Here is a 25,980-nt window from a genome sequence, read left to right as displayed (position 1 = left end):
GAATTCTTGGCGGGCAGGATGGAGTCTCTCCACTTTGCGCCCATTTTCGTCTCTCCACACCGACACCCAATATGATCTACATGGTGCTTTGATAGCTCCGGGAGATTTGATTTGCGTTTTTCTGGTAAAATTTACCGACAATAAAAATGTCGTGTCAATGCGGAATTAGAAAGATCGTCGTCATGTCGGGAATTTGGGTGATGGCTCTGTTGAGCTTCATCGCCGAAGCCCACCCATACACCGATGCTGCTGTGCCGTCGACAGTCGCCCGGATTGCCGCGGCAGTCATCCCGCCTCTCCCAACGGTGATGCCCGAGGTCCAAGAACTCCTCCGCCGTCAAGCTGTCACATCGTCAACGTCATACGAAGTATGGGACGCCAAGGGGCCAACTTGTGGATACCTCTCAGGCACCCCAGGGGCGGCGCTGAGTTGCGGCGGCCTCTCGACGTGCATGTTCCTTCCTCATCTCCGGGCACAATGGTGCTGTGGCCTTACCGACTGCGAGGCGTATTTGTCCTGCCTGGACGCTGTCAGCGTCGCGGACCCGCAGATTTGCGACGACGTCTGTCATCAAGACGAGTTTATGCTTAAATGGTGAGAGTTCATGAAAAGGGAAAAAAAGAGAGAAAAAAAAAGTGCTAATATTATGTTCGTAACAACATCAGCCAGTCGAATGCGCCATTCTGCAAAACGTTGCTGTACCCCTCTGGTATCAAGGGCATGACCTGCGTGACGACAAGCGGTGTACGCACCGCTTCAGTAGACTTTACGTATACCGGATGGGCTAGGGAACCGCCTCTCGTCACTGCAACGATGATAGTGGAACCGACGCGGACGACTTTGATATACCCATCCTCTTCAACCATTAGGTCGAGCTCTTCAACTTCCAGTTCTGCGGTGTCGAGCCCGGTAACCTCGACTGCGCCGCCGGCACCGGAGCCAGAAAAATCAAACGATGTTGGGGCCATAGTAGGGGGCACCGTCGGCGGCGTGGCAGTTGTGGGCATCATCATCCTGGCAGCGATATATTTCTGGCGTCGAGAGAAGCGGAATAAGGAGCCCGTAGAGCGCACCTCTATGGTTTCACCTGGCGGGACTTACCCGCCATACACTCCGTCTCACCCAGGCTCGGCATTTCCTCAGAGTCCTTCGTCCCCGGCTGACAGTAGCCAGCGCTGGTCCCAGGCTCAGCCGTTTACATTCGTCGGGGGTCCAGAGGGGCAGGATATGACGCAAGTAAACCAACCGGCTGGTCAGATGTATCCTACCAATCCGTTGCCCGTATATCAGACTCAGTTCGCCCAACCTCAGACTACCCCATCTCCGCCTATTCAACCGCAGCCTGTTCAACCACAGCCCGTCCAATCCCACCCTTCTCAGCCTCAACCTGCTCAACAGCCGATATATACTGAACAAAACCAATCACCTCCCCTCGGCCATCCCTACGAGGTAAGGCATTAAGGATAGATGGGGCGTGAACATTAGATAGGTGATGGCAATTTGGGAATGCGAGTGGTTAAAATACGTCTTAAGAGATGGCTAGACAAACGAGATGAGTTGGTAATTTCTCAACAGGCTAGGAACTGTCATGTCGAAGATCTAAGGCGGACCCTTTGCTTTTTTCTTGCTTTTTCCATTTCTAGGTGAGGCGTGGAGCTAGTCGACCAGAAGATATATTCATACCCTTTTAAATCAAAGACGAAACGTGCGTCTCGTAAAACTCATTTCCGGACCCGAAACCGAGTTCTGGAATCAGCTCGGCCGAGCTCGGCTGACAAGGTGACGAGGAGGTTGAGCAACGCAAAACAAGCAGCCGATGGCCGCACTGACGGGCTCCATGGAGGGTCATGGCGAAAGCGTAGACGGCGATAAATGAGGTAGTCGCCGATGTAGTTCTCGCCGCGATGAGAACTCACCACCACCACTACTCCCTGCCCCGTCGATAGGACAAATGACAACGCTTCCAGCACAATAGTACTTTCCTCACCACGGGTATCCGCCGAAACAGCGCGCGTAGAACACGCGAGAGTCTCAAGTCTCTAAAACCACGCACGAGAACGATTCGGGAAAGGACTGCGAAATTTTGTACGTTAGCCGCCTAGGAGCGGACCCACCCGCAGGCGAAGGTCTCTGTCATAGGAGGTCTCCCCTAGATCTGAAAAAAAAAAGGAAAAGGATCCAGAAATAGCCATTACCAACCAGGGACATCGGCTTCGGGATATTACTACTAATTGGCCTGTTCACGCCGTGCTATAAATAGAAGAGAGGTAGGCGAATCTGTCGGCCGCAGATGTAGTGTAAACTAGTGCTCTGTTGTGATATCACACCGTCGTGTCCCGTCGTGGTCCCAGGGGCGAGTTCGGCAGTTTGAGAAATACCGCGACTCAGTCGCCAGCGAGGCAAGACTGCGACTGAAAATGAGGAACAGACCGCACGTTGGCGATTATCCCTGGCAATGTGCTGTGTGGGCTGTCAATAGCCTGTTATTACGCAACGCAACTGCATCTCCCAATTCTCAGTGAAAATGTAGCCACTTTGGTGCTCTGCATTGGCCAGGCTTTCCGTCCCAGACTCCCAGGCCCAAGCATCGGCGGCGGCATTAGGCTATGCAGTGAAGGGATGGCCTGTACCTCTGTACTTCGTGCACTACAAGTATTGAATTGACTAGCTGAATTTGGACAATGTGCATGTGTGTGGTTGGGAGGATCCGAAGAAATCCTTGCGAAAGGCAAAAATATTGGCGCATATTGGCGCATGCCGAAACACTTACTTGTCCATCCAAAGGAAAGGAAGCCCTAGTGTCCAACATCGGATGGTGCCCCGTATTAGTGGGCAAATCCTGTGTTGCCTCGTGTTGAAAACCGCAGTTCTGGTTGGTGAGCCAAGGAATTAAAGAGGGCGCCAACCCATCTGGGACGCGGAATCCTTTCCACGGCCTCAAAATCCCAACAGCACTGCCGCAATCGGTATTCGAGATCATACATACTAATTCCCCGCGGCGGTTGTACTGATAAAAAGTCTGGTTTTGCTTTTTTTTTTTTTTTTTTTTTTTTTTTTTTGCTCTCAACACCGCTTGACCAGTCGTCACTGAGGTGCGAGATTTATCGATTTATCTCACGCACTCGAAGTCTCACCCCGAACGCAATGCGGCTCTTAGCAATCGATCAGAATGGCGAGCTCAGCTTTACCAAGGATCTCGGCGGCAACATCCCCTCATACGCGATTCTCTCGCATACATGGAGCACTAACGCTCAAGATGAGGTCACCTTCAAAGATATAGAAAATGGCACTTGGAAACGCAAGCTGGCCCATGGCAAGATCGAGTTCTGCATAGAGCAGGCAAGGCGCGATGGCCTGCAATACCTTTGGGTCGACACGTGCTGCATTGACAGATCGGACCCGGAGGAGCTCCGCGGATCAATCAACTCCATGTTTCAATGGTACTCCGACTCTGCTCAATGCTACGTTTACTTGTCCGATGTTTCGAAGCCCGCCGGTCAAGCGGGCGACGACCAACCCTGGAAAGCAGCCTTTCAGAGAAGCAGATGGTTTACTCGGGGCTGGACACTCCAAGAACTTCTCGCCCCAGGATCAATCCAGTTCTTCTCGCGGGAAGGCCAGCATCTCGGCGACATGGAATCTCTTGAGCAGGAAATTCACAACGTTACAAAGATTCCCATCTCGGCTCTTCGGCAAACAACCTCCCTTGGTCGGTTTGATGTTGAGGAACGATTTGGCTGGGCGGAGAAGCGCCAGACTCTGCATCCCGAAGATTGGGCGTACAGCCTCCTCGGACTTTTTGGTGTTTTTATACAGCCCATGTACGGCGAGGGGAGGGATAGCGCAGTAAAACGTCTGAGAGAGGCAATCGAAAGTGCCCCAGAACGTCGAGGTTTGTCTTCATTATTTCCTCTACACTGGGAATCATACCTTGCTAATAAGGGAATAGAATATCTCCGGAAATTCCAAACCTGTCCCTACCAAGACCGTAAGGACCGAAATCCATTGGCAGCGGATGGGACATTGGAGTGGTTCACGAACCATTCGCTCTTCCAGCAATGGAATCAGAGCCCGTCAGAACACATTCTCTTGGTTTCTGGTGAACCTGGCAGCGGAAAGTCAGTTCTGGCCAGGCACTTGGTGGATGAAGTATTGCCAAGTACGACGATGCGGACAACATGCTATTTTTTCTTCAAGGAAGATTACGAAGACCAGCGGTCTCCAGCAGCTGCACTCTGCTCCATATTGCACCAACTCTTTGACCAATATCCGGCCTCTCTTTCACCAAAAATCCTCAAAGATCTCCGACTCAAACGAGACTTGAACTCCTTTTTCGCATCCTTCTCCGATCTCTGGGCCAAGCTTGTTGAGGTTACGAATACCGCCAGGACTAAGAGAGAGGTTGTTTGTGTCCTTGATGGTCTCGATGAATGTGAGGTGGATGGGAGGAATCAGCTGCTCGATGCCATCTCCGAGTTCCCACATGCACCGCTTGTCACCCCAAGCCTGAAATTCCTTCTAATCAGTCGGCCCGATGCCGAGATCAAGAGGCGCTTAGAGCATCCAGAGCGCGACCTCCCCATGATCCACTTGGGAGGAGAAAACGAGGAGACAGGGGTTGACACCTTTATCAAGACCGAAGTCAAGGATATCAGTCAAGCATTTGAACTTGGCAAAGAGGAGCAGAACGCTCTTATTGAAGAGATTACTTCGGTGCCTAAGCGTACCTATCTCTGGGCACACCTCGTCCTCAGCGAGATACGGAATCTCACGCGAAGCACGATCCCATCTTACAAGGCTCCACGTACGGTTTCCGAAGCGTACGATAGGATCTTGCTAGAAAGTAAAAACATTTCGCTCGCCAAAAAGCTTCTCCATATCGTCGTCGCAGCGGCAAGGCCGCTCACGCTACAGGAGATCACTCTCGCGTTGGTCATTGGTCCCAAGCATAAAAAAATCGGTGAGATACCTCAAATGTCGGCAGAAAAAGCCCATCAGCAGATTGAGTCTATCGGTGGAGCGTTTGTAGTCATTTCCGACCACGAAGTCTACTTGCTTCATCACACGGCTCGCGAGTTCCTGATCGCCTCACTTTCGGGGGCTTCATCACCAGCTGGTTCTTCCAGCACGATGCCGGGCTCCGCGCCTTCCCTTGCTCCAGAGGTGTCACATCGCGTCCTTGCCGAGATCTGCGTCCAGCGGCTGTCGCTCTCGGATAATTTTGATCTCGATGATTTTAAGGCTAGTACACATCCGGTTCAGTATATGGCTAGGCATACATTTCTGCAGTATGCCGCGGGGCACTGGGCTGATCACTTCCGCCAAGTAACGTGGACCGACCAAGATTGGGAGCTTGGCAGGGCAGTAATCTATTGCCATCCGCATCTTCAAACTTCTGTATGGTTTGAGATATACCGAAGATTCACGAGAAAAGAGGTCCCGGGCGATTTTACACCATTGTTGGTCGCGTCATACTTTGGCCTGGACCAGGTGATGAAACATCTTACTCAAAACCCCATACTCGACGTCAATTTCCAGGATAGCAAGTATGGACGATCGGCTCTCTCCTGGGCTGCCATGGGAGGATATGATAAAGTGCTGCAGTATCTTCTCCGTGGCGGTATGATCCGGCGACTTCTTGGCGCCGTCGCAGCCGTCGACGTGAAGGATGACAGCGGATGTATGCCGCTCCATCTAGCTTCTGAGCGAGGCCACAGCGCAGTCGTACGTCAGCTTCTCGACGCAGGCGCCGACGCCAAAGCAAAGGATAACATCGACCGGACGCCGCTTCACTACGCCTGCGAGCAAGGGAACGAGACCGTCGTACAGCTGCTTCTCGAGGCGGACGCCGATCCCAACGCGAAGGATGGGTTAAAATCAGCGCCACTTGAGAACGCTTGCAAGCAGGGCCATGTTGTGGTCGTGCGGCTGCTTCTCGAGGCGGGGGCCGATCCCAACGCGAAAGCTGGCTTGGGCATGACGGCACTTCACTGGTCTGCCGGACGGCACTCTTCCCAACACGTGGCAATAGTAGAGCTGCTCCTCGAGGCCGGCGCCGATGTGAACGCCGAGGACGGTCTGTTACGCTTCACTCCACTTATGGTGGCCTCCAGAGAAGGTCTCAAGTCGGTAGCTGAGCGGCTTCGCTTAGCTTCTCGGGTTCGCCCGCAAAGAAGTGAATGAGTTTCAACGCCTCAATCGGTTATTCGTCAGTGTTCTCTTGGTAAAGGGGGGTTTGACTTGGGAGGTATTTCATCTACATAGCTTCAACGTGGCGGATATTTGCACAGAAGATGGACGATGTTGGACGTTGTATCTAGTACGATGAAGTTTTTGACATTTCATATCACTATCATGGAGGTAAAATTCACTGGCTGTGTTGCGCAAGTGAGTAAGGGCCTTCCTGTCAAGGGTGATCCATAGTCAAGTATATGCGAATCCTCTTTTTCTCTGCCAATGACATTTTATCGACGTGGAAGCTCACATCATCGAAGCCTGATGACGGCAATGACGAGGGAGGTCCTGTCGAGAACGAATCGCCGAACTTCTGGCAGGAGCAGCGATGCTAAGTCTAACTTGACGTCTTTCCGTAGGGCTTCGTCGAAGTTGGGGTAAATATGCTAGCCGAAAAGAGAAGGTGGAGTGGGAAGTAAAACAAATTTCCCTTCATCCAAGGCAGCATCTGCCAAGCTCACATCGGGAACGCGTTCCGTGATCACGGTTCACCCATCCCCTTGCGCACCCGCAGGAAATCCCCTTACATAGTAGCACGTGTATCCAACGGTTCGATAGGTAAATAGCCCGACGAATGGATACGGAGACGCGTCTCTGGGGCAATGAAATGCTACTCAAGGTTGGGGGCTGTCCTGTCAAGGACTCAAGGGACTCAAGGGTGGTGCTGTAGCGTTACATAGGCCCCATAATCCTTCGAGTCCTCTTCCGCCACGTTTTCGAGTGATTGGCGAATTTGAGCATTGGGGGCTGCGCCTTGACATGACACTTGAGAAAAGATCGGATGAAACCCCCAAAAAGGGGACCGACCGGAGATATCGACGTAATGCAGGTACCAAGAGGCCGGAACAAATTCCCGTCTCGGGCACGAAGGTGGTGATCTTTTTGTTAGTGGCCATGAGAAGTACATATTCGACCGAGTTTCCATCGTCGCCGCGCCGAATTCTCGATTCTGCGCTTGTCATCCCTCACGGCCGATACTCTCGTCAAAAAGTCAGGAGAAAGATCAATTAACGTGAGAACAGCCGAAGAAATGAAGCCGTCGTACATTGTCTCTGCCGCCGTCGTATTGCTCAGCCGTCCTGCAGCTGCAGCGTGGCGCGCAGCGGGCGACAAGACAATCCAGTACAGCTCAGTCCCTGGCTTCTTCTTGCAAGACGACAACTCGACAGACCCAAGCACGTTCGACTATGTAAATAATGCCCCTCTATAGATCACATCACGTTAGATACTCTTGTTCCTTTGCTAACTCGTCACCATCCAGGCGTCCGTCAACTTTGGTCTGATTAACCGCACATATCCCACCGACAAGCGATTCGACCCCGAAGGAACTGCCACTCTGTGGGAGCGATTCGAGTACTATGTCGCCTCGTTGAACTCGGGATGCCGACCCAAGGACAACGTCCGCTACAAGGTGCTTTTCATGGGCCGTCACGGCGAGGGTTGGCATAACGCAGCCGAGACGTTCTATGGCACCCCTGCTTGGAACTGTTACTGGGCCGAGCAGAACGGAAATGGCACCGCCGTCTGGGCAGACCCCCTCCTCACCCCGGCAGGCGAGGTCGAAGCCTACAAGGCCAACGCCTACTTCAAGGACCGATACGAGACCCAAAACATGCCCTACTTCGAGTCGTACTACTCCAGCCCCCTCAGCCGCTGCACCATCACGGCCAACCTCACCTTTGGCGATATAGACGTTCCCGAGGACAGGCCCTTCGCCCCCATCGTCAAGGAGGGCTTCCGCGAGGGCATGACGGTGCACACGTGCAACTGGCGCTCTAACAAGACGTACATTGAGGAAATGTTCCCCTGGTACAAATTCGAGGACGGCTTCACTGAAGAGGACGAGCTCTGGAAGTCCGACAAGAGCGAGACTAGCGAAGCCCAGGATGCCCGCTCCAAGGCCGTCTTGGACGATGTTTTCCGCACCGACGACAAGACTTGGATTAGCATCACCAGCCACTCGGGCCAGATTGCTCGCCTCCTCACTGCACTCAATCACCGAGCCTTCCGTCTGTCGACCGGCCAGATTATTCCTGTTCTCGTTAAGGCCAAGCTCGTTGAGCGTAAGCCCGACGCGACCTTTGACGCGTACGAGCCGTACTCGACTTGCGATGCACCGCCTGTGACGAGCATTTCGGGTCAGGGATGTGTCTGCTCGGCTACTAGCTCGGGGCTCCCGACGGCGACGGCGACGGCGATTTAATTAAGAAGAGGTTTCGGTTTCAGACGAGAGTACGGTGCAGTGGTGGATGGGTAATTAACAAACTAACCTTTTTTGTACATACTTGACCTTTTTTATATCCCAGTTAAAATGATAATGTTTATTATATTACCTCCCAATCGAGTCTATCTCTGTCCTTGTCCCTGGGGCGAAGAATTTAGCGTTCATGAATGGACAGTGACTCTCCTCCACTCTCCTGCTGGGCAAAACGTCGATGCATCGCCACCCCCAAGCTCGGCATCCGTCATTCCCGCCAACTCCCCAGGCAGAAGCGGGATATTTTGGACAAACATGGTCTAGCGCCCTCGACGATTGACATGCCGAGGCTCCACAAAAATGGCCTCTCAAGGCGTTTCGGGGAAAGTCAAGGGAAGCTCTGGAAGACTGGAAGACTGCAAGGGAGAGATCCACCGCTCGGAATGGCATAGCCGGGTTTATGCCAGCATTAGAAATGGACCAAAGACCAGGATAGCTCCGAGGCCGGGCTCCACAGAAGAGCCTAAGTTTGGCCAGAGATTACGTCGAGGGGTTGCAGATCTTAATAGCGATAGGCTACGGGCGGGGATCGGAGAGTTTTATTTTTTTTTTTTTTTCTGTAATTTTTGGCAGGACTTTTTTTGGGGTGTCAGTCTGTTTCTTTCTCTTGCTTTTCTCTTTCTTCTTGTTCTCACTATTTCTCTTTTGTAGACTCGCACCTTAGCTTCGGTGGATCGCGGAACTAGGACCTCGGACCTGATCATCAGGTTAGGCTCTTTGTGTTTTGTGCTTCGATTGAGGGAAGTGAGGCAGCGAGGCACTCATGCTTTGTTGCCTCGGTCGGTCTTGTCGTATTGCGTCAGGTCAAAGTTTAATTTTCGAACCCCGTTCGCCAATCGCCACGACGACATTTCCAAGACACACCCCGGACCCCAGTCGTTTAGCTTGAGCAAACGGGGGCGCACCAAACCCAGACACACACCCAGGCACACGCCCAGGCAACCCTCAACCCGCCTACCTTCATCCAAGCGAACAAAGACCGAACAAGACACGAAGGATTGTCCCAAATTTCACGGACTCACGGACTATGGACTCGTCGACGCCGCTCACAAACGGTCCGCAGTCGCCCACGTCCTCGTCTTCCTCCCGCATCGCCACGGACGGCACCCACGGCTACGATACAGCTGCCGTCGTCCAGCTTCTCAAGACAAAACGGAAACCGCGGACCACAAAGTCTTGCTTTCCTTGCCGATACCGAAAAGTGCGATGCGACGGCCGAGTGCCTTGTTCGAGCTGCATCCGCCGCGATCATGCCGCGTTGTGTCGGACGGCGAACCCTTCTACGGGACAGAGGTCTTCGGCGCAGATACCAGAGAAGCGGACGAGTAGCCCTGCGTCGTCGATAGAAGAGACGATAGCGCAGTTTGGGTAAGATATGCCCTACCCCATCCCCTGCGATTGAATCATTCTCCAGGACTTGGTCTGACACATTGGAATCTGTAGTGATAATCTCGGTCGCGAAGCTGTTCTGAGAAACGGACAGACCGGCCAAGTCCCCGACGTCAACAACGTCATCTCCCGCCTCGAACAAATCGAAGAACGAATATCCGCCCTCAAATCCGACCTCCTCCAGCACGGCACCACATCCTCCGACGTCGCGCACACCTTCCTCGAGCGCCTCGACCCGCTGAACCAACGCGAGCCCGCAGCGGCGCCTACCGCCGACCAGTTCGGCAGCACGTACCGGTTCCCGCCCCTCTCGGCCGCCATGTCGGGGAACCACTTCGTCGAGGCGGCGACGGGAGCGACGATTTTCATCGGCGATCGTTCGGATCCGCCGCTGGCGCTCGGGTGCCAGAAGTTGCCCGCGAGCGGACCGTTGGACGGTCTCCAGGGCCCTGGGCAGGATCAGTTGACGCCGAAGACGTATGCTTTTGCGAATCTTTGGGCGCCGGAGACTTCGTTGGAGGATATTGGGAGAGCCTTGCCGGACGACTCGGATATAATACGGTACGTCAATGAGTCAAGGATAATAATAGTGAAAAAAAAAAACCATGTCCTCTTGTCCACGGAAACTGACGGACATGAGTAGATACTGGCAGATATACCAGACATACGTCCACCCCTTCTACCCAGCCCTCATAGACCCTGAACACTTCGGTACCCTCCTGTTCTCGTTTCTCGATCACCGGTTATCGGGTAGAGCGGAGAGAGTGCTGCCCGAGGGTACAAGCCCGTCATGGCTCGGACTCCTCTTCAGTGTGCTGGGTTGCGGCGCGCAGTTTTCTACGGATCCGATAAAGGAGCGAGATCTCCGCTCTAAAGTATTCGGTATGGTGATCTCCACTGGCGTTTCGCACCACCACCAACCCAATCTGATATGCAGTTCGTTTTGGCTGTCGCTGACATTTTCTGGGTGAACGCAGTCTGTTCGTCATTTCAGTGCTTGAGGATATCCAACTTCTTCACGAGCACCAACTTAGAGCAAATACAGACAATGGCCCTTCTGGGTCACTGCCTCCGAAATAACCTAGACATGAATAGCTCGTGGATACTCATGGGCATGACCATCCGGCTTGCCCAGTCTATCGGACTCCACGTGGAACCTCCGTCCCCGTCGACACCTGGTCGCACGAGCTTAGAGAGCCTTCAAAGGCGGCGTTTGTGGTAAGTTTAGGGACCTTTTGTTCAAAAATTACCCCGCCCTTTTTTTTTTTTTTTTTTTTTTTTTTTTTTTTTCAATCTACCGTCTGACCGCACTCATTCTGACTGGGAATGGAAACCAGGTGGATGCTCATTTGGCAAGATACCTTCATCTCACTAACTTACGACCGACCGCCGGCGAACACCTACTCGCACGCGACGATACCAGAGGACTACTCCCCAGGAGGCGGGCAGACTTTCGCCAATTGCGTCCTTAGACTCTGCCAAATAGCCCTCGACCGCGCCAGCGAGGAAATGTCCACCACGCCGAGCGAAGTCAACACGATACGCAACCTCCTCCGGTACAAGCAACGGTTCAACGTGGTCATGGAGGAGGCCCAGCTCTTCCTCGTCGACAAGGCCCAGTGTAAAACGCTACAGGACCACCTAGAACGATTGGCTCTCCACATACACGTCGGATACTTGACTTGTCGCATCCATCGGCTCTGTCTGGAGAGCAACGACCCTGCGGCGGACCAGGTGACGCGCGATTCGTTGGCGTCGGAGTATCTCTCCCACGCGATCCAGGTGGTGCAGAGCTTTCTTGACATGTACAGGCTGTCATCCATTGTCTGCCGGTCGTGGGCTTTCGTCCACAATGTTGCGAGTTCGTGTATTCCTCTGAGGAACCTAACGTCGGTGTCGCCGCAGGTGCTTGAGGAGCTGTCGCAGCAGTTTAGACCGCTGGTCCAGAGGTTGGTTGCTGTGCTTGAGGATGAGGCGAAGCAGTCGGAGTGGTACGACTCTGATACGAATGTGCGGCAGTACGGGCCGTATTCGCGGGTGGTGAAGGCGCTGAAGCAGACGTATGAAGATATTTGAGGAATTTACAGGGAGTTACAGGCTGGCATAAACAAGATTAATGTTTTAGAGGAAAAAAAAAGCATAGGAATATTTTATCTAAAGGGAGTTACAGGATGGTTACGCTGGTATAAACAGGATGATTGTTTTAGGGGGGGGAAATCATAGGCATATTTTATCTATTTTATCTTATTTTCTATCATTTTGGCAAGGCCGGGAGGACTCATGAACTGACGATCGTCATGAAGGGATTGCATTTGGAAATATTTATATTCTTGTATACTATAAACAAAAACATTCTATGTCTAGATGTAACTTCTATAAGAGAAACGCTCAGCGCAATTTAATGATATATACAACAATTTTTAGAACTCTTCTACCCTTCTACCCTTCTGTCCACGTCTCTCGTCGTCACTCACGCCGACTTGGACGGCCACTGCGTCCGCCTCTTAGCAGTCACATAAAAGTTGAGAGGGCGAATAAGCTGGAACTCGGGGTCATACTCGATGGCCTCGAGACCCTCCCTCGCGAACTCGTACCGGTAAACAAGCTCCGACATCAAAATCTTAACCTCGAGCAGGGCAAAGTTGAAGCCGATGCAGCCACGAGAACCCGTGGCGAAGGGCACGTACGCGCATCGGTGCCTGTTCTTCACCTCCTCGGTATCCCACCTGTCCGGGTCGAAGCGGAAGGGGTCACGCCAGATGTCCGGGTTGGTGTGGATGGCGTAGAGGGCAGGGACGATAACGGCGTCGGCGGGTAGACGGTAGCCTCCTGGCACGATGACCTCAGACTTGGTGGTTCGACCGGGCTGGAAGGAGGCGTTGTGGAGACGTTGGGTTTCCTTGACGAACTTCTCCAGGTAGGGGAGGCCGTGCGCAAGCTCGGGAGACCACTCAGTTCCCGGGCCGATTCCGTAGTCGATGAGCTCTTGGAGGAGCTTATCCTGGATGCCGGGGTACGTGACGATAGAGTAGATGAGCCACGACATGAGGGCCGATGTGGTGGTGTAGCCGGCGCCGGTGACGATGAGCATATTCCCGAGCACGAGTCCCTTGGGGAAGTGCTCTCCTTTTTCGTCCACGGCGTTGACGAGGTAGTCGGCGACGCAGGCGGCTTTGACGGCGGCGTCATTGAGGGGGAGGTTCTCGATGCCAGCCTTGGGAGCTCCTTCCATTGCCTCTTCGAGCTGGTGGTAGGTTGCCTTTTGTACCTGCTTCAGGCGCGCCGAGTCGCCAAAGGGGAGGTTGCGATACCACTCCCCACGAGTCGTAACCTTCTTGTTCAGGGCCAAAAGAGTCACGATGTTTGTAACGAGGGGATGGATTGGAGCATCGACGCTGTTAAAGTGACCAAAGTCCATACCGAGAGCGAAGCGACCGATGGCCTGCGACGCCAACTTGACCATGAACTGATACACATTCCACGACTCGCCCTTATTGCTGAGCTCATCGAACACGGCGAAAGACTTGCGCCCACACTCCTGCATCAGTGGCGTATAATGCTTAACAGCCTTGGGACCCATGGCGGGGGGCAAGAACTTGTGTGCCTGGCGCCAGTTGTCCGTCTCCGTGTCGCCGATGAAAATTGCGGTATTGTCTTTAATTCCCCAAAGTGGGTGATTTGGGGTGATCTTCTTGGTGAAGTAGGTAGATTCGATGAGGGATACTTGGGCGACGTCCGGGTCGTCGGTGAGGTAGGTGGTCTTGCCCATGTTGGTGGTCTTGATGACGGGGCCGTACTTGCGGAACAGGCGGTAGTGGTTTCCGAGGTGGTCGGGGAAGATTTCGTAGAAGCTGCCTACTACGGGAAGGCCTTGGGGGCCTTGGGGATCTTGCACAGGACGATTGTCGATTTTGATGGAGACGGGGCTTGGGGCGGATAGGACATCCTTGATAGTTTCCAGTTGGACGTCTCCGGAGTGGAAGCTGATGCCTAATGAAGGAGTGTTGTTAATGAAAACGGTACTTAAAAATAACAATATTCAACGGCCAAGTTAAGGCCAGGTGGAGACATACCAGATGGTTGCGCGACATGGAACTCCAGAGCAACCGCCCTTTTGAGGTCCTCAAACTTCCAGTTGCTGTCGATGGCAACTGGACGAGATGTTGTGATAGCATCTCCGAGGAGGTAAAAGTTCTGCGACGACATGTTGGCGAATTAGATATAAAGTAACCAAGTCTTTATAAAGGATGGAAAGAGGAAAGAAGACTGTTGCAGAGATGACTTGGGAACAAGATCTTCTTCATCTCGAAAGATTGCAAGAAGGCTTGCATTTATATCCAGTTGATGTGACAACTGAACCTCCGAATTTGGCGCGAAGAATGATGAATGCAGTATTGATAATGACAATCACTGTTTCTTCCTTGCGGCTCTGCCGGGTTCCGGGCTCTTTCGGCGGAGCCGTTTCAGCGCATCTTCGAAGATAAACCTTCTTTTTTTCGCTGTGTCGAATTGGGGCCCCGGTCGAATTGATGTGTGCCGTATGCCGGTATCCCGAGTGAAACGTTGGAAATCTCGCTGATCCACCCGAGCTCCGAATCTCGGCCGTGATTCGGGCGAGACACGAAAAGAGGTTGGGGCGGGGAACGGGATGAAGCTTGATCGGCGCCAACTGCGGATCTGTCAAGAGGTTAATTAGGGCCGCGTTAGCTCCGCCGCGTGTGCTTAATTGAACGGATGGAGCGGCGCGGAGGTCGTTCGGGACCGAAGAGCTCGGGCTTTTTTTGCCTTTTTTTTTTCTTTTTTCTTCGAGATGGAACTTTGAAGATCATGTCTGGACCAGGCGATAAGCTGGATATATAAGGTGCGGCGCTGTTCAGTGTCGGCGATGGAAGGTCTGGGTTTACCTGTCAACCATCTTTACAAGTTTTCTTCTTCCTCAGCCTCCCGTTGTCCAAATACCCTTCCTGTTATTTAGTCGTCACTTGTTGATATTTTACTTTGTGCACAACTCCAACTTCCACTCCACCTCACCATGGCCACCAAAATCCACACTCTCGCCGACGTGCAAAAGCACGACAAGCCCACCGACGCATGGGTCGTCATCCACAACAAAGTCTACAACATCACCAACTACCTCGAGGACCATCCCGGCGGCGGCGCTGTCCTGCTAGAAGTCGCCGGCAAGGATGCCACGGCGGAGTTTGAGGAGATTGGCCACTCTGCCGAGGCGAATGATGCTCTCGTCGAATTGTGTGTCGGATCTCTGCCCCAGGAGGTATGCGATATATTTCTATTTACCGTCTTGCCCCTTTTGATTTTCGATTGACCCTAGAAGCTAACCATCACTCTCCAACATAGGAACACGCCGAAGAGGTCGAAACTTACCGTCCCCAATTCCAAGAAATCGGCTACCAAGCCGCCGTCGTCTCAAAGAAGGGAAACAACACCTCCGGCTCTCTCCGCCGCGTAGCAGGCGCCGTTGTCAAGATCGGTCTCGTCGGCGGCATCGGCGCGGGAATATGGGCCGCCAACACGGGAAAGGTCGATACGCAAATTCTTCGCCAAGTCTGCCAACAAATCACGATCCCGCGCTCGGTACCCACGGGACGGTTCTGGTGGGGATTCGGCCTCGCGACCGTGGCTGAGACGTCGGCCAGTCTTGGCTTGTTCGTCTGGTTGTGGTCTAAGCTTGATGTCCAGAGTGAATTTACCAAGAAACCTCCCTACCGCACTGCCCGTAGGGACAAGATTATTCCCCTCCCGAAGGGCAGGATACAGACCTCTAGCAAGGCCGGATCGACTTCTTCTACTGCGTCTTCCCCTTCGCGCGTTCTTGAGCCTCAGGCCTGGAAGCCCTTCAAGCTCGTGCGAAAGACGCTCGTTTCGGCCGGCGTCTACAGACTCGTCTTTGCCCTGCCGCACTTCGAGGATGTCCTCGGCCTCCCCACGGGCCAACACATTGCCCTCCGCGCCACCATCAACGGACAAAACGTCGCTCGTTCCTACACGCCCATCTCCAACAACAGCGACCTCGGTCGAATCGAGCTCCTCATCAGGGTCTATGACAAGGGCCTCATGACCAAGCACCTCGAGGGCATGCAGATCGGCGAGACCATCGACATCCGCGGGCCCAAGGGCTCGATGCAGTACAGCGACAAGTACGCCAAACACATTGGCATGATCGCGGGAGGCACGGGTATCACGCCCATGTACCAGCTTATCCGGACCATCTGCGCCGACGAGTCGGACGACACCAAGATTACCCTGCTCTACGCGAACAATACCGAGGATAGCATCCTCATGAGGGACGAGCTTGATGGCTTCGCGCTTCAGTGTCCCGAGAAGTTCCAGGTGCATTATGTCCTTGCCAAGGCGCCTGAGGGCTGGAAGGGAGCTACGGGGTTCGTTACGGCGGATTTGATTAAGAAGCATCTTCACAAGGCGGATAACGATACCAGGGTTCTTCTTTGTGGACCGCCGCCGATGATTGAGGCGACGAAGAAGAACTTGGCTTCGCTTGGGTTCAAGCTACCTGGAGCGATGTCCAAGATGACGGATCAAATTTTCTTGTTCTAAGGGAGGGGACGTCGTCTTGATACATGCAAAACGAAAAGAAAGCGGGGAGTGGAGTCTGTCGAGAGAGGGAAGGTGGATCTGGGAGCCAGCCTCCATGTACATATTTGGTATAATAAATGTAGCTAAAATAGATCAAGATTTATTATTTTAAGGACTACACTAGCACTAGCCATCGCGGTGAAGATTGACACGATACGCACTAGACTAGCGACCCAGAGATAGCCAGATTCTAGAACATTGAGTCTTCGGTAATGTTAAAGCATAAACTATGGACCCCTTGTCCTCTTGGACGCGTCACTCAAATCCCTCTTATCTCTATTCGTTATTCTTATACGCCTTAGCTAGTGGGACCTGGGGTCCATCCGTGATATCGGTTCCTTGTCTGCCGAAAGTAGAGCGAACTTTGTTAATTGCACATCGTGGCTGTGATGCGCGTATTTCTTCCTCACTTTTCATGCATCGTGAATCTAGGCCCTATCCGAAGTTTCCGCGAGTGCGAGGCTTTACTCGAGCCATGCGCGTCTAGGATACAGGTCGCAGCAAAGAACTTTTAAACTGCCGAATTATCCGTTCTATCCTGTTTCAAGGAGTTTGGAGCTACCGAGGCAGATAACACACCGGCGATCTCTCCCGTCTCAACAATAATACGCACCGCGGTTCAAAGGCAGACGAACGCCAGTAGGCTTCGATTCCGCAAACTCCACCAAAACGTCCTCCCTCACCTTCTGCGCCTCGGCAGGATCGGTTGTCAGACCGAGACGCAGAAACAAATCCACCTGGTCTCGGGTCCACATCCTGCAGCCCCGTCCAGTCTCGTCAAACTCGTATTTATGCCGTCCCGCGTTCGTAATAGCGTCTATGAACTGGCCAACGACTAACCCTGGTGCCACTGAAAGGGTGTCGACATGCTGGGCGTCGCTCGGTCGGTCCTCGTGCAGCTCGGAGATGACAACGTTGGCTTTTGAGCCTCCGAGAATGGTGGGTCCTGGAATTCCGCTGGGGTTCGGGTCGATGCGAACGGTTCGCATGGGTCCAGCGGATAGGTAGAGACACCAGTGGTTGCCTCCCGGACCCTCGGCAATCGGTGGGTGAGCCACGGCGAGGATCCTGTGGACGGGGAAGCTGCGGATGTTCTCCTCGCTTTTGGAGGGGACAAACACAATGGGTTTGAAAGGTGGTGCGGAGGGCATTGTCCAACCTTGTGGCTGGCAGCTTGTCATTTTTTCCTTGTTGCCCACAAAAATGTTCGAGTATTGAGAGAGTGAGTGCGAGGGAGTTTCGGAGTAGAGACCCAACCTCTCAATGGGGGCCATAGAGGACTCTGGCCCCGACTGCGGATCCCGTTTCTACCGGGGCTCGAAAAACATCGTGATCCTCGATTTGTTGATGGACACAACCGATTACAAACAAATCCTTGATGTAAATGGAATGGACGGATTTCGACGGAGACAAAAGTCAATTGATGCTTTGACTCTTGTTCTTGGGGGGTGTTGTTGCTGGCTGCCTAAGGCGGGAATAAGTCGCTGTTATCTTGTTTCCTTACGAAGGGCAAAGTATTTTCATAACTTGATGAGTAATCAGGAAGATCTCTTGTTGACATCCTTTGCCCTTTGACATCTCAGAGAACCCCACAACTGGAATAAGAAAAGACAAGGAAGGATTCACTGATCACAGCTAGATTAAACCTCAAGGAAGGGGCGATAAAGCCAGTCTTACTGATTGTATTCCCATTTCCTAGAAATCTAAGTTAAGTTTCATACTCCAGTGATTTCCAGCCGATTAGGGCATACATAATTTGCCGAACAATACGATTTCCTTCTACTGACCAAGCTCGAACTCTTTCCATTCACCATCTCTCATTCTCATCAGTCTTTATCACAAAACATCCTCCAATCAACCCTCAATTTTCCAGGATTTCTTTCTGCTTCTTTCCAACGGCTACTAGTCCTACAATTATTCAATTGCCTGAAAGACAAGGCCATCAACATTTCTCAACGAAATCATTTATCAATTAATCACCAGGCAAGCCTGTGTCAAGTTACTGAATGGTCTAGAGTAGCCTGTTTGTTGGACTGTCCTTCGTCTTTTGGCTCATCGGATCACGGTAACCCTGACTCCGGCCTCCGGCCCGGCCCCGCCACTTCATACAATCGGGTCTGGTGCGTCATCGTCACTGAGCATGTCCCCGGATGACACGTTGTCTCGGACGGGTCCAAAAAGAGACCGTCCTTCAAACGTTCGTATCTTCGCCCCGAGGGCTGGGTACGAACTCGGGTTCCCGCCCTCGGTAAGGCTGCTACATTTGCATTTTCTCAACTCGGGAATGGGCCGGCTATTCTCAACCAAAATCGCCACCCGCTCCAATTTCCAGTCCCTATAGCGATTTTCTCGTGCTTCCCAGTAGTGGAAGACCTGGTATAGCCTACAAGGAGGTGATAGGCACACGCGCCGACAGGATTAACCGCCCTGGCAAGGACTCGGGTCCTTACCATATATAGATCTCTATCTATGTTGGTTTACCTGATCTTGGTGGGTTGTGTCCACCGGGCGACTCCTCGTCAAGACCTGGAAGGGTTCCAGATATGAACTCGCATTCGTACGCTGGTAGCGCCTCCGGAGGAGAGCCTAGTTGATCAAGCAATTATTCAGAGGACGGACAGGGAGTGCGGATTCATTGACCCTCCGAAGAGCCTGGTTGATCGGACAATTATTCCGAGGACCGGCGTGTACAATCAAGACCCGGTCGAAAGGCAGTGCGGATTCCTTAACCGTCCGAAGAGCCTGGACCGCGGGTCTAGCTTTCGGTGCCAAGGACGGCCGGTGCTGGGTGTTACGTTTGACTCACTTACAGCTGAGCTATATGACAACAAAAAGATGCTCCAAGTGTCGCGACCAGCGTCACTTGACTGTAAGTAGTCTTATATAGCCACTGCACCAGCTGTCCTTACACTGGGTAGTAGCCCTTCCACCCATCGGTAAGCATTGCCTTTTCTTTTCTCCCTCTCCTCCTGTTTCTTTGATTCTAATCTTTCCAGCAGTGGAGGATTCTAGGAGATCAGCATACTTTCGATTTTTCCAGTGACCCATAAACCAAGAGACAAGCGACAGGAGATCACAGGGCGGCAACTAGTGAAAGCTCGGCCATCGCTTCGCTTTGCCACCTTTGTCGAAAACATGCGGGGCAGGAAGAGCATGAAGAGCACGAAGAGTACAAGGACACGGGAGCAATTTACCGAGTCATCGAAGCTCCCCTCCCAGGCTTTGCCACTAAGTACGGCAAAGATCAATTCTGCTTGATCGTCATGCAGAAGATAAAGGGACGTCGTCTCGATCAGGCCTGGATCGACCTGTGCCTGGAGGAGTGCGAAGAGATCGCTCAGGAAGTCGTACACGTTATTCTAAAGCTCCAAGCTGCCTCGATGAACCACCGGCCGGTGGGCCCGGTTGGCGCTGGCCCGTACGAGATGCATTACGGCCTGTTCTTTCCCATGGAAGGCGGCGGTCCTTTCGTCAACGAACAGCCTGTCGCGGACGACTTCAACGAGCGACTCGTTATGTGCATCGAGCGTAAGGTATTGCTCGAGGACACTCCCTTTCTCAGAGCATATGATTTGGTCCTGACGCATCGCAATCTCGCAACTTGGACCATTTTCTTGGAAAATGGCACCCACCAGGTCTATTTCACGGGTTGGGAGAACGCCGGTTTTTATCCCGCCGGTCTGGATCTCGCGGTGCTCAGCCGCCAACCCATTGGAGCGTGGGACGTGCAGTTCGCCGAGATGGTGCTAGGAAAGTTTCCCGAGGACAAACGCGAGGCATACGACCAGTTGGAGATGTTTGACAAAGCTGAGTTCGAGATGGGACTTCTCCCCGAACGATCCATGCACGGGAGGTGGGTTGAGGACCCGTGCGAACAGGAATTTTAATCACCACGAATGGGATCATCGCGTCATCCCTGACCGACGAGACGCCGCAATCGAATGAATAATCCTGGCGCAAGACAGCCAACGAAGCGTTTTATGTTCACGGGGAAAGAAAATCATCAAAAATGAAAGAAAAAAAGATGAAAACTACAAATATCCGGGAAAAAAAAAAAGACGAGATACTTATTCCACTTAAGCACAACGACTTCGATCTCCTTTAAGCGGCCCGCGCAACAGAGCTCGGAACGATATGCCCCATAGCCCATCAACGCCTAACGATAGAGGAATTGGGGAAAGAACCTGGGTAAAGTTGTCATAGCATTAGGACGGTAACGACCGATATGAAAGCCAAAACACGCAGTGTCGATACCAGGCAAATTGATTTTTCCCAAAATTCTGTAAAGCGGTTCGTTTGCAGGTCGTGATGTGTTGTGAAATGCGCACCTTCCAAGTTTCCAAGACGTGCCGTCGTTCTGATCATGTCAGCCTCAGTAGGCATCGCGACCCAGAAAGAGCGAGACGTGTTGGCGGTGATGGGCGTTGCCATAGGCCAGGCACAGGCAACATGGGCAACACGGGCAACATGGGCAACACGGGCAACATGGGCAACACGGGCAACACGGGAATGGCGATGGACGGCGACCACGCTCTGGCCGCGTGGCATAAGTTCCAGTGTGCCTTATCCTTCGTATCTTGGCTTACCATGTGCCATGGACTCCATCTCTCGATAGAGAACTAGTGTGAAGATAGGCACATCTCGGAATTGCTCACTATGCTCCAAGTCTACCCCCACCGAAGACGCCTTCTCCTACGTCGATGACGTCCTGCATGGGGACCTCAGACTCCAATCCTAGTTAACTTTGTGCCAATGAATCCACTGAGATCTACCACGGCCGAAAATTCTGCAGCCGTTGCCGAGACCAAACCAATCCCGGCATAACCGGCAGATTAGGAATTCAAGGTTACAGAGATAAGGCCCTCTTGCGGGAAATATTCTACACTAAAAAGTTCCAAAAAGCTTAATTCGATGAGTGAAACCAAGGTTAATGCCGGCCCGAAGCGCGTTGTAACCCCCTGACGAGGCAGTTGTTGTCTAGTCCGGCTGGTCCGCGAGGAGGCGCCGAAAAAAGACCCCGGCCGAAGTTCGGGCGGGATATCTCCGATCGAGGATTTCCAATTCAAGCTTTTCCCTGCAGCAACCGCAGCCCCACGTCACCGTCTTCAACCCCGGCCCGGAGTTGTCACGGCGTCTTGGTATTTTCGGGGGTTGTAAATTGGCTCAATTCTTGCTAGATATGGCCTACTTAAGTAGGGGAAGCCTCCGGACAGGCTGAGAAATTTGATATCAGAGAATGTTCGAAAAGTAATTCCTATCCATCAATCTCTCTGACCTTGCTCCCTCTCATTAGAAACGCTCTGTTCATTCTTCCTCATTACATCCCTTTTCCCATAACTTGTATATTATTCCACAAATTCAGACATGAGTTGGCAACGCCCTGAAATTGGCTCCAGGCCCATCCTGGTCCTCGGCGCCGGCGTTCTCGGCCGTCGCATCGCATGCAGCTTCGCAGCAGCTGGCTACAACGTCCACATATATGACCTGTCCCCCGAATGTCGACAGGCCGGCCTCGACTACGTCGAGGGCCATAAAGAAGAATTCAACGACGTGCTGCTGAAGACGCGTCGCTCCCATGGCTCCTGCACGGCGTTCGACTCCCTCAATGAGGCTGTCAAGAACGCCTGGCTCGTCATCGAGGCCATCCCCGAAAAGCTGCCGCTCAAGATTGATATATACGGCCAGTTGGATGGCATTGCGCCCGCTGATTGCATTTTCGGATCGAATAGTTCTTCGTTCAAGTCATCGCTGATGGTGGAAAAAGTTTCTGACGACCGTCGGGCGCTCGTCTGCAATGTCCATTACACTATGCCACCGGAGGTTGCTACCGTTGAGCTCATGACTGATGGATATACTCATCCTGAAGTCTTTCCGTTCTTGACGGAAGTGCTGAAGTCGTGCGGTATGCTTCCCGTCACTGCTAAGAAGGAATCTACCGGGTAAGCCTTCCCTTCTTCTTCTAACTAATTTTTTTCTCTTCTTATCAATTTATTTCGATGATAATTCGAGACTAACCCGGTACAGCTTCATCTTCAACCGTTTGTGGGCAGCAATCAAGCGAGAAATTCTTACAATCCTCGCCGAAGGCGTGAGCGACCCCAGCCAAATCGATCTCCTATGGAAGTACATGTTCAAGGCCCAAATCCTCCCCTGCCAGCTCATGGACCAAATCGGTCTAGACACCGTCGCCTTCATCGAGGACAACTACATCCAAGAGCGCAAGCTCGACGGAACCCTCACCGTCGACTGGCTCAGGGAAAATTACCTTTCGCAGGGACGAACGGGCGACAAGAGCGGCAAGGGCGGCCTCTACCCACCACCCTCTACGGCGAATGGCTGCAATGGATCATCCGCGAAGGGGTCCCTTTACGTCCTTGACGTTGGTCTTGGCGCTAACCTCAAAAATATCGACGAGGTAGCCACGAATGGCAAGATCCTTCGCGTAGATCCCCGGACTGGCAAAGCATCCCCCATTCTCACCGGCCTGCCCATGCCCGACGGCATCGATGTGTCCGAGTCCGAGGGACGAATCTTCTGGACAAACATGGGCCCCTCTACATCCGGCCGCGACGGCTCCGTCATGTCGAGCAAACTTGATGGCAGCGACGTAAAGACCCTCGTCCCATCGGGAGATATCTACACCCCCAAGCAGCTCGTGGTTGCAGAGAAGAGCCGCAAGGTCTATTTCTGTGATCGCGAGGGCATGACTGTCAACCGCTGCGACTTCAATGGTCAAAACCACGAGATTCTCGTACGGCGCTCGGCAAAAACTGGAGATGTCGATATGACGCAATGGTGCGTGGGTATTTCCGTCGACGAGGACGCCGGCAAGATTTACTGGACGCAAAAGGGACCGAGCAAGGCCTCCAAGGGTCGCATCTTCCGCGCCAACATCGAGATTCCCAAGGGTGAGACTGCGGACTCGCGATCTGATATCGAGACGCTGTTCGAGAACCTGCCCGAGCCGATTGACTTGGAAATTGACCCGGCTACCAAGGTGCTCTACTGGACGGATCGTGGAGAGCATCCTAGGGGAAGTTCGCTGAACCGGGCGTCTGTCGGTGGAGAGGGTGTTAAGAGGGCGGCGCCTGAGATTCTAGCTAGGCACTTCCATGAACCCATTGGTCTCAGGCTCGACCGCGATAATGGCCGGGTGTTTGTGACGGACTTGGGCGGTCGCGTGTACGCGGTTGACGAGGATACCAAGGAGAAGAAGGTTGTCTACAAGGATCATGGCAGTTATACAGGAATCACGGTGGTGTAAGATACATCGCATATAGACAGACCTATAGAGTTCTTTTGGGGTTTAGATTGGGCACATCTTTAGAGGTAGGGCGTTGATGATTACTTCGTAGAATATGAATAGACAAATTCATGCAAGAAATATGGTATTTCAGGGGCTGGTAATGTTGTTCCGTCTTACTCTGCGCTTTATGGGTGCAGTAATTCTTATTGGACGATGGCATCTGATAGAACTGTGGCTAAGCTTCCAACGGCTGCCATTTATAGTAAGGTTAAACTTGGTCTGTGATCCAGCGTCGCATTGCGCGATTCAAGGAAGCACGAGCACGAGCCGGATAAGGATTTCGCCCGGCACAACACCAGTATTTAACGTATTTGACCCTACCAGCCCCCCCGACGAAATTTCACGATGCCAAAACGCATTATCTCGCCCAGGACCAAGATGCAGGCGCCAACTCTGCGCGCTGTTCTCGTAGCAGCCGCTTTCTTCTTTTCTATACAGACCGTCGGAGCGAGACGAGGAGGCGGCAGCAGCGGTGGGAGCGACAGTGGGGGTGATAGCGGCGACGATAATGATTCCGGTTCCGGCTCCAGCGGTGGAGGCAGCAGCACGCCCTGCGTCAACAGCGGTATCCCATTACTGACCAATCTCGATATCACACGATTCGACAACTACACGTCCGACCCCGCATTCGGCGGCGCGTATTTCCTCGGCGAAGCATCCGTTAATTATACCGTCCAGAAAGAGGATGACGATGACTGCACGCCCGTCGTGGGAGCCAAGTTTCCCAACAGACTTCTCGCCGCGGCTTTCATCGCGCCGCAGTCGCCGTGGCCCCAGGGCGCGAGTAATCCTATCGTGCTCGGATTCAAAGGATGGCCGACGGACGCGGCGGTGGAGGACATCATGACGTCGTATGATCGGTGCGACGCGAGTCCCGATATGGTTTTCTTTCGGACTACCTCTTGGTTTTCCTATACCTACCCGAATAACGAGCTGAGGGGGGTTCGCGATTCGGTGCCGTTGGCGTTGTCGGCCAGCGGCGATTCGTCGAAGGTGGATTTTACTGGGACGTACGTCGGCGGACCGCAGAATAGATGGAATAATATCTCGCTGGCGCAGTGGACGCAGGATAGGTTCTCGCCTCCCGAGGGGCTCTGCAGGGGTTACACGATTCTCGATGAGTCGATTCCGGTTGGGACTGTTGTGAACGGGTCGATTAGCGCTGGCGAGGTCACTCTCACTGCCAAGGGGGTTATGGAGGGTGCAATCTTTGGGGTTAATGTCAGTTTTGTGGTGGACTTTAGGGGCACGTTTGCCCCTGCGAATTCGACGCAGGCGGTCCGGGTCTCTCAGGGCGGGGATTCGATTGTTTCGTTTGAGGTGATTAACGGGAAGGAGAATGGTAATGGTCAGGGGAGGCTTACTGCTTTGGGGCCAACGGCGATGATTCCTCTTTTGGTGGCGGCGGTCCTTACGCCTGGGTATGTATGATAAAACGGATTGATAGTTTACAAAATGGTGATACCCTTGGTTGAACCTTGGGCTTTCGTCAGCCTCAACGCCTTCACCAGTTTGCGCCATGTTTTTGACTCACCACGGGACGCCTTTTCCATACAGATTCGACTCGAAGCGGGAGACACGAGTGTAGGAAACTGCCTCCTAAAGATGAGCCTCCGCGATAGCTTGGACTCGTCGTCTTCTGGGCTACTTCTTGAGAAAGAAAGAAATCTCATCCGTGGCGAGACCATGGCTTTGACATCTGCCACTGGGCTCGACCACTTCCTCCGGTCCTAGCTCCAGTAATTCTGGCGAGCAACTCTTACCGAGGACGCCCAGAATACGGCACAGGAAACCCCAATGGCACGGAAATGGGAAAGCTGCGTGATCCGTGGGCTAAGGACGAGTTCATCAGTGTTACAGCTCAAAGTCACAGTCCGACCACTGCGACAAAAGGACATGCCTGGCTGGAAGGTTCCTGGCCAGACTGTTTCGGACCCTATAAAGACAGGTAAACCGTAACAGCAGTTTTCTCTTTACTATACTCCGGTAGAGACAGCCGTTAACAGAAAGCGGTGTAAAAAAAAAAAAAAAAAAAATATAGAGAGTATATAAAAGGGCAGTAGTAGAAGGGAATAAAGGAAGAAAGAAAGTCCTCCGATGACCGAAGCAGATAGAAGGTTTAAGGGGGGAGTGGTAGAATGACCGAGTCTATAAAGTTACTCCCTTGCACCTTTTTCT

At 52.8% G+C, this 25,980-nt stretch overlaps 9 protein-coding genes and 1 pseudogene across 9 annotated transcripts; 8 read left to right on the top strand and 2 right to left on the bottom strand.

Moving 5' to 3' along the window:
- Positions 1–146: 146 nt before the first annotated feature.
- On the top strand, positions 147–1,462 carry SAPIO_CDS1922 (uncharacterized protein; the record flags this gene model as incomplete). Its single annotated transcript, XM_016785086.1, has 2 exons — positions 147–595; positions 667–1,462. The coding sequence occupies 2 exons, from the start codon at positions 147–149 to the stop codon at positions 1,460–1,462; spliced, it is 1,245 nt and encodes a 414-aa protein (XP_016645383.1).
- A 1,683-nt stretch (positions 1,463–3,145) lies between these two features.
- SAPIO_CDS1921 (uncharacterized protein) lies at positions 3,146–6,184 on the top strand (the record flags this gene model as incomplete). The annotated part of the gene is made up of 2 exons (XM_016785085.1): positions 3,146–3,893; positions 3,951–6,184. The coding sequence occupies 2 exons, from the start codon at positions 3,146–3,148 to the stop codon at positions 6,182–6,184; spliced, it is 2,982 nt and encodes a 993-aa protein (XP_016645382.1).
- Positions 6,185–7,265: 1,081 nt separating this feature from the next.
- On the top strand, positions 7,266–8,438 carry SAPIO_CDS1920 (Phosphoglycerate mutase; the record flags this gene model as incomplete). Its single annotated transcript, XM_016785084.1, has 2 exons — positions 7,266–7,424; positions 7,497–8,438. 2 exons carry the CDS (start codon positions 7,266–7,268, stop codon positions 8,436–8,438), a joined length of 1,101 nt encoding a protein of 366 aa, XP_016645381.1.
- A 1,081-nt stretch (positions 8,439–9,519) lies between these two features.
- On the top strand, positions 9,520–11,957 carry SAPIO_CDS1919 (uncharacterized protein; the record flags this gene model as incomplete). The annotated part of the gene is made up of 5 exons (XM_016785083.1): positions 9,520–9,860; positions 9,936–10,442; positions 10,525–10,763; positions 11,017–11,092; positions 11,219–11,957. 5 exons carry the CDS (start codon positions 9,520–9,522, stop codon positions 11,955–11,957), a joined length of 1,902 nt encoding a protein of 633 aa, XP_016645380.1.
- A 394-nt stretch (positions 11,958–12,351) lies between these two features.
- On the bottom strand, positions 12,352–14,087 carry SAPIO_CDS1918 (uncharacterized protein; the record flags this gene model as incomplete). Its single annotated transcript, XM_016785082.1, has 2 exons — positions 12,352–13,871; positions 13,955–14,087. The coding sequence occupies 2 exons, from the start codon at positions 14,085–14,087 to the stop codon at positions 12,352–12,354; spliced, it is 1,653 nt and encodes a 550-aa protein (XP_016645379.1).
- An 826-nt stretch (positions 14,088–14,913) lies between these two features.
- Positions 14,914–16,457, top strand: SAPIO_CDS1917 (uncharacterized protein; the record flags this gene model as incomplete). Its single annotated transcript, XM_016785081.1, has 2 exons — positions 14,914–15,156; positions 15,240–16,457. The coding sequence occupies 2 exons, from the start codon at positions 14,914–14,916 to the stop codon at positions 16,455–16,457; spliced, it is 1,461 nt and encodes a 486-aa protein (XP_016645378.1).
- A 635-nt stretch (positions 16,458–17,092) lies between these two features.
- Positions 17,093–17,647, bottom strand: SAPIO_CDS1916 (annotated as a pseudogene; the record flags this gene model as incomplete).
- Positions 17,648–19,317: 1,670 nt separating this feature from the next.
- SAPIO_CDS1915 (uncharacterized protein) lies at positions 19,318–20,383 on the top strand (the record flags this gene model as incomplete). Its single annotated transcript, XM_016785080.1, has 2 exons — positions 19,318–19,365; positions 19,643–20,383. 2 exons carry the CDS (start codon positions 19,318–19,320, stop codon positions 20,381–20,383), a joined length of 789 nt encoding a protein of 262 aa, XP_016645377.1.
- Positions 20,384–21,860: 1,477 nt separating this feature from the next.
- On the top strand, positions 21,861–23,760 carry SAPIO_CDS1914 (uncharacterized protein; the record flags this gene model as incomplete). Its single annotated transcript, XM_016785079.1, has 2 exons — positions 21,861–22,435; positions 22,521–23,760. The coding sequence occupies 2 exons, from the start codon at positions 21,861–21,863 to the stop codon at positions 23,758–23,760; spliced, it is 1,815 nt and encodes a 604-aa protein (XP_016645376.1).
- Positions 23,761–24,147: 387 nt separating this feature from the next.
- SAPIO_CDS1913 (uncharacterized protein) lies at positions 24,148–25,536 on the top strand (the record flags this gene model as incomplete). The annotated part of the gene is made up of 2 exons (XM_016785078.1): positions 24,148–25,223; positions 25,296–25,536. The coding sequence occupies 2 exons, from the start codon at positions 24,148–24,150 to the stop codon at positions 25,534–25,536; spliced, it is 1,317 nt and encodes a 438-aa protein (XP_016645375.1).
- Between the last annotated feature and the right edge of the window lie 444 nt (positions 25,537–25,980).

This window comes from Scedosporium apiospermum (assembly GCF_000732125.1).
Source record: "Scedosporium apiospermum strain IHEM 14462 chromosome Unknown SEQ_SAPIO_0077, whole genome shotgun sequence".
NCBI classification, from domain to species: Eukaryota; Fungi; Ascomycota; class Sordariomycetes; order Microascales; family Microascaceae; genus Scedosporium; species Scedosporium apiospermum.
The sequence above is the reverse complement of the archived record's forward strand: the minus strand, read 5'-3'. Positions and strand labels throughout refer to the sequence as shown.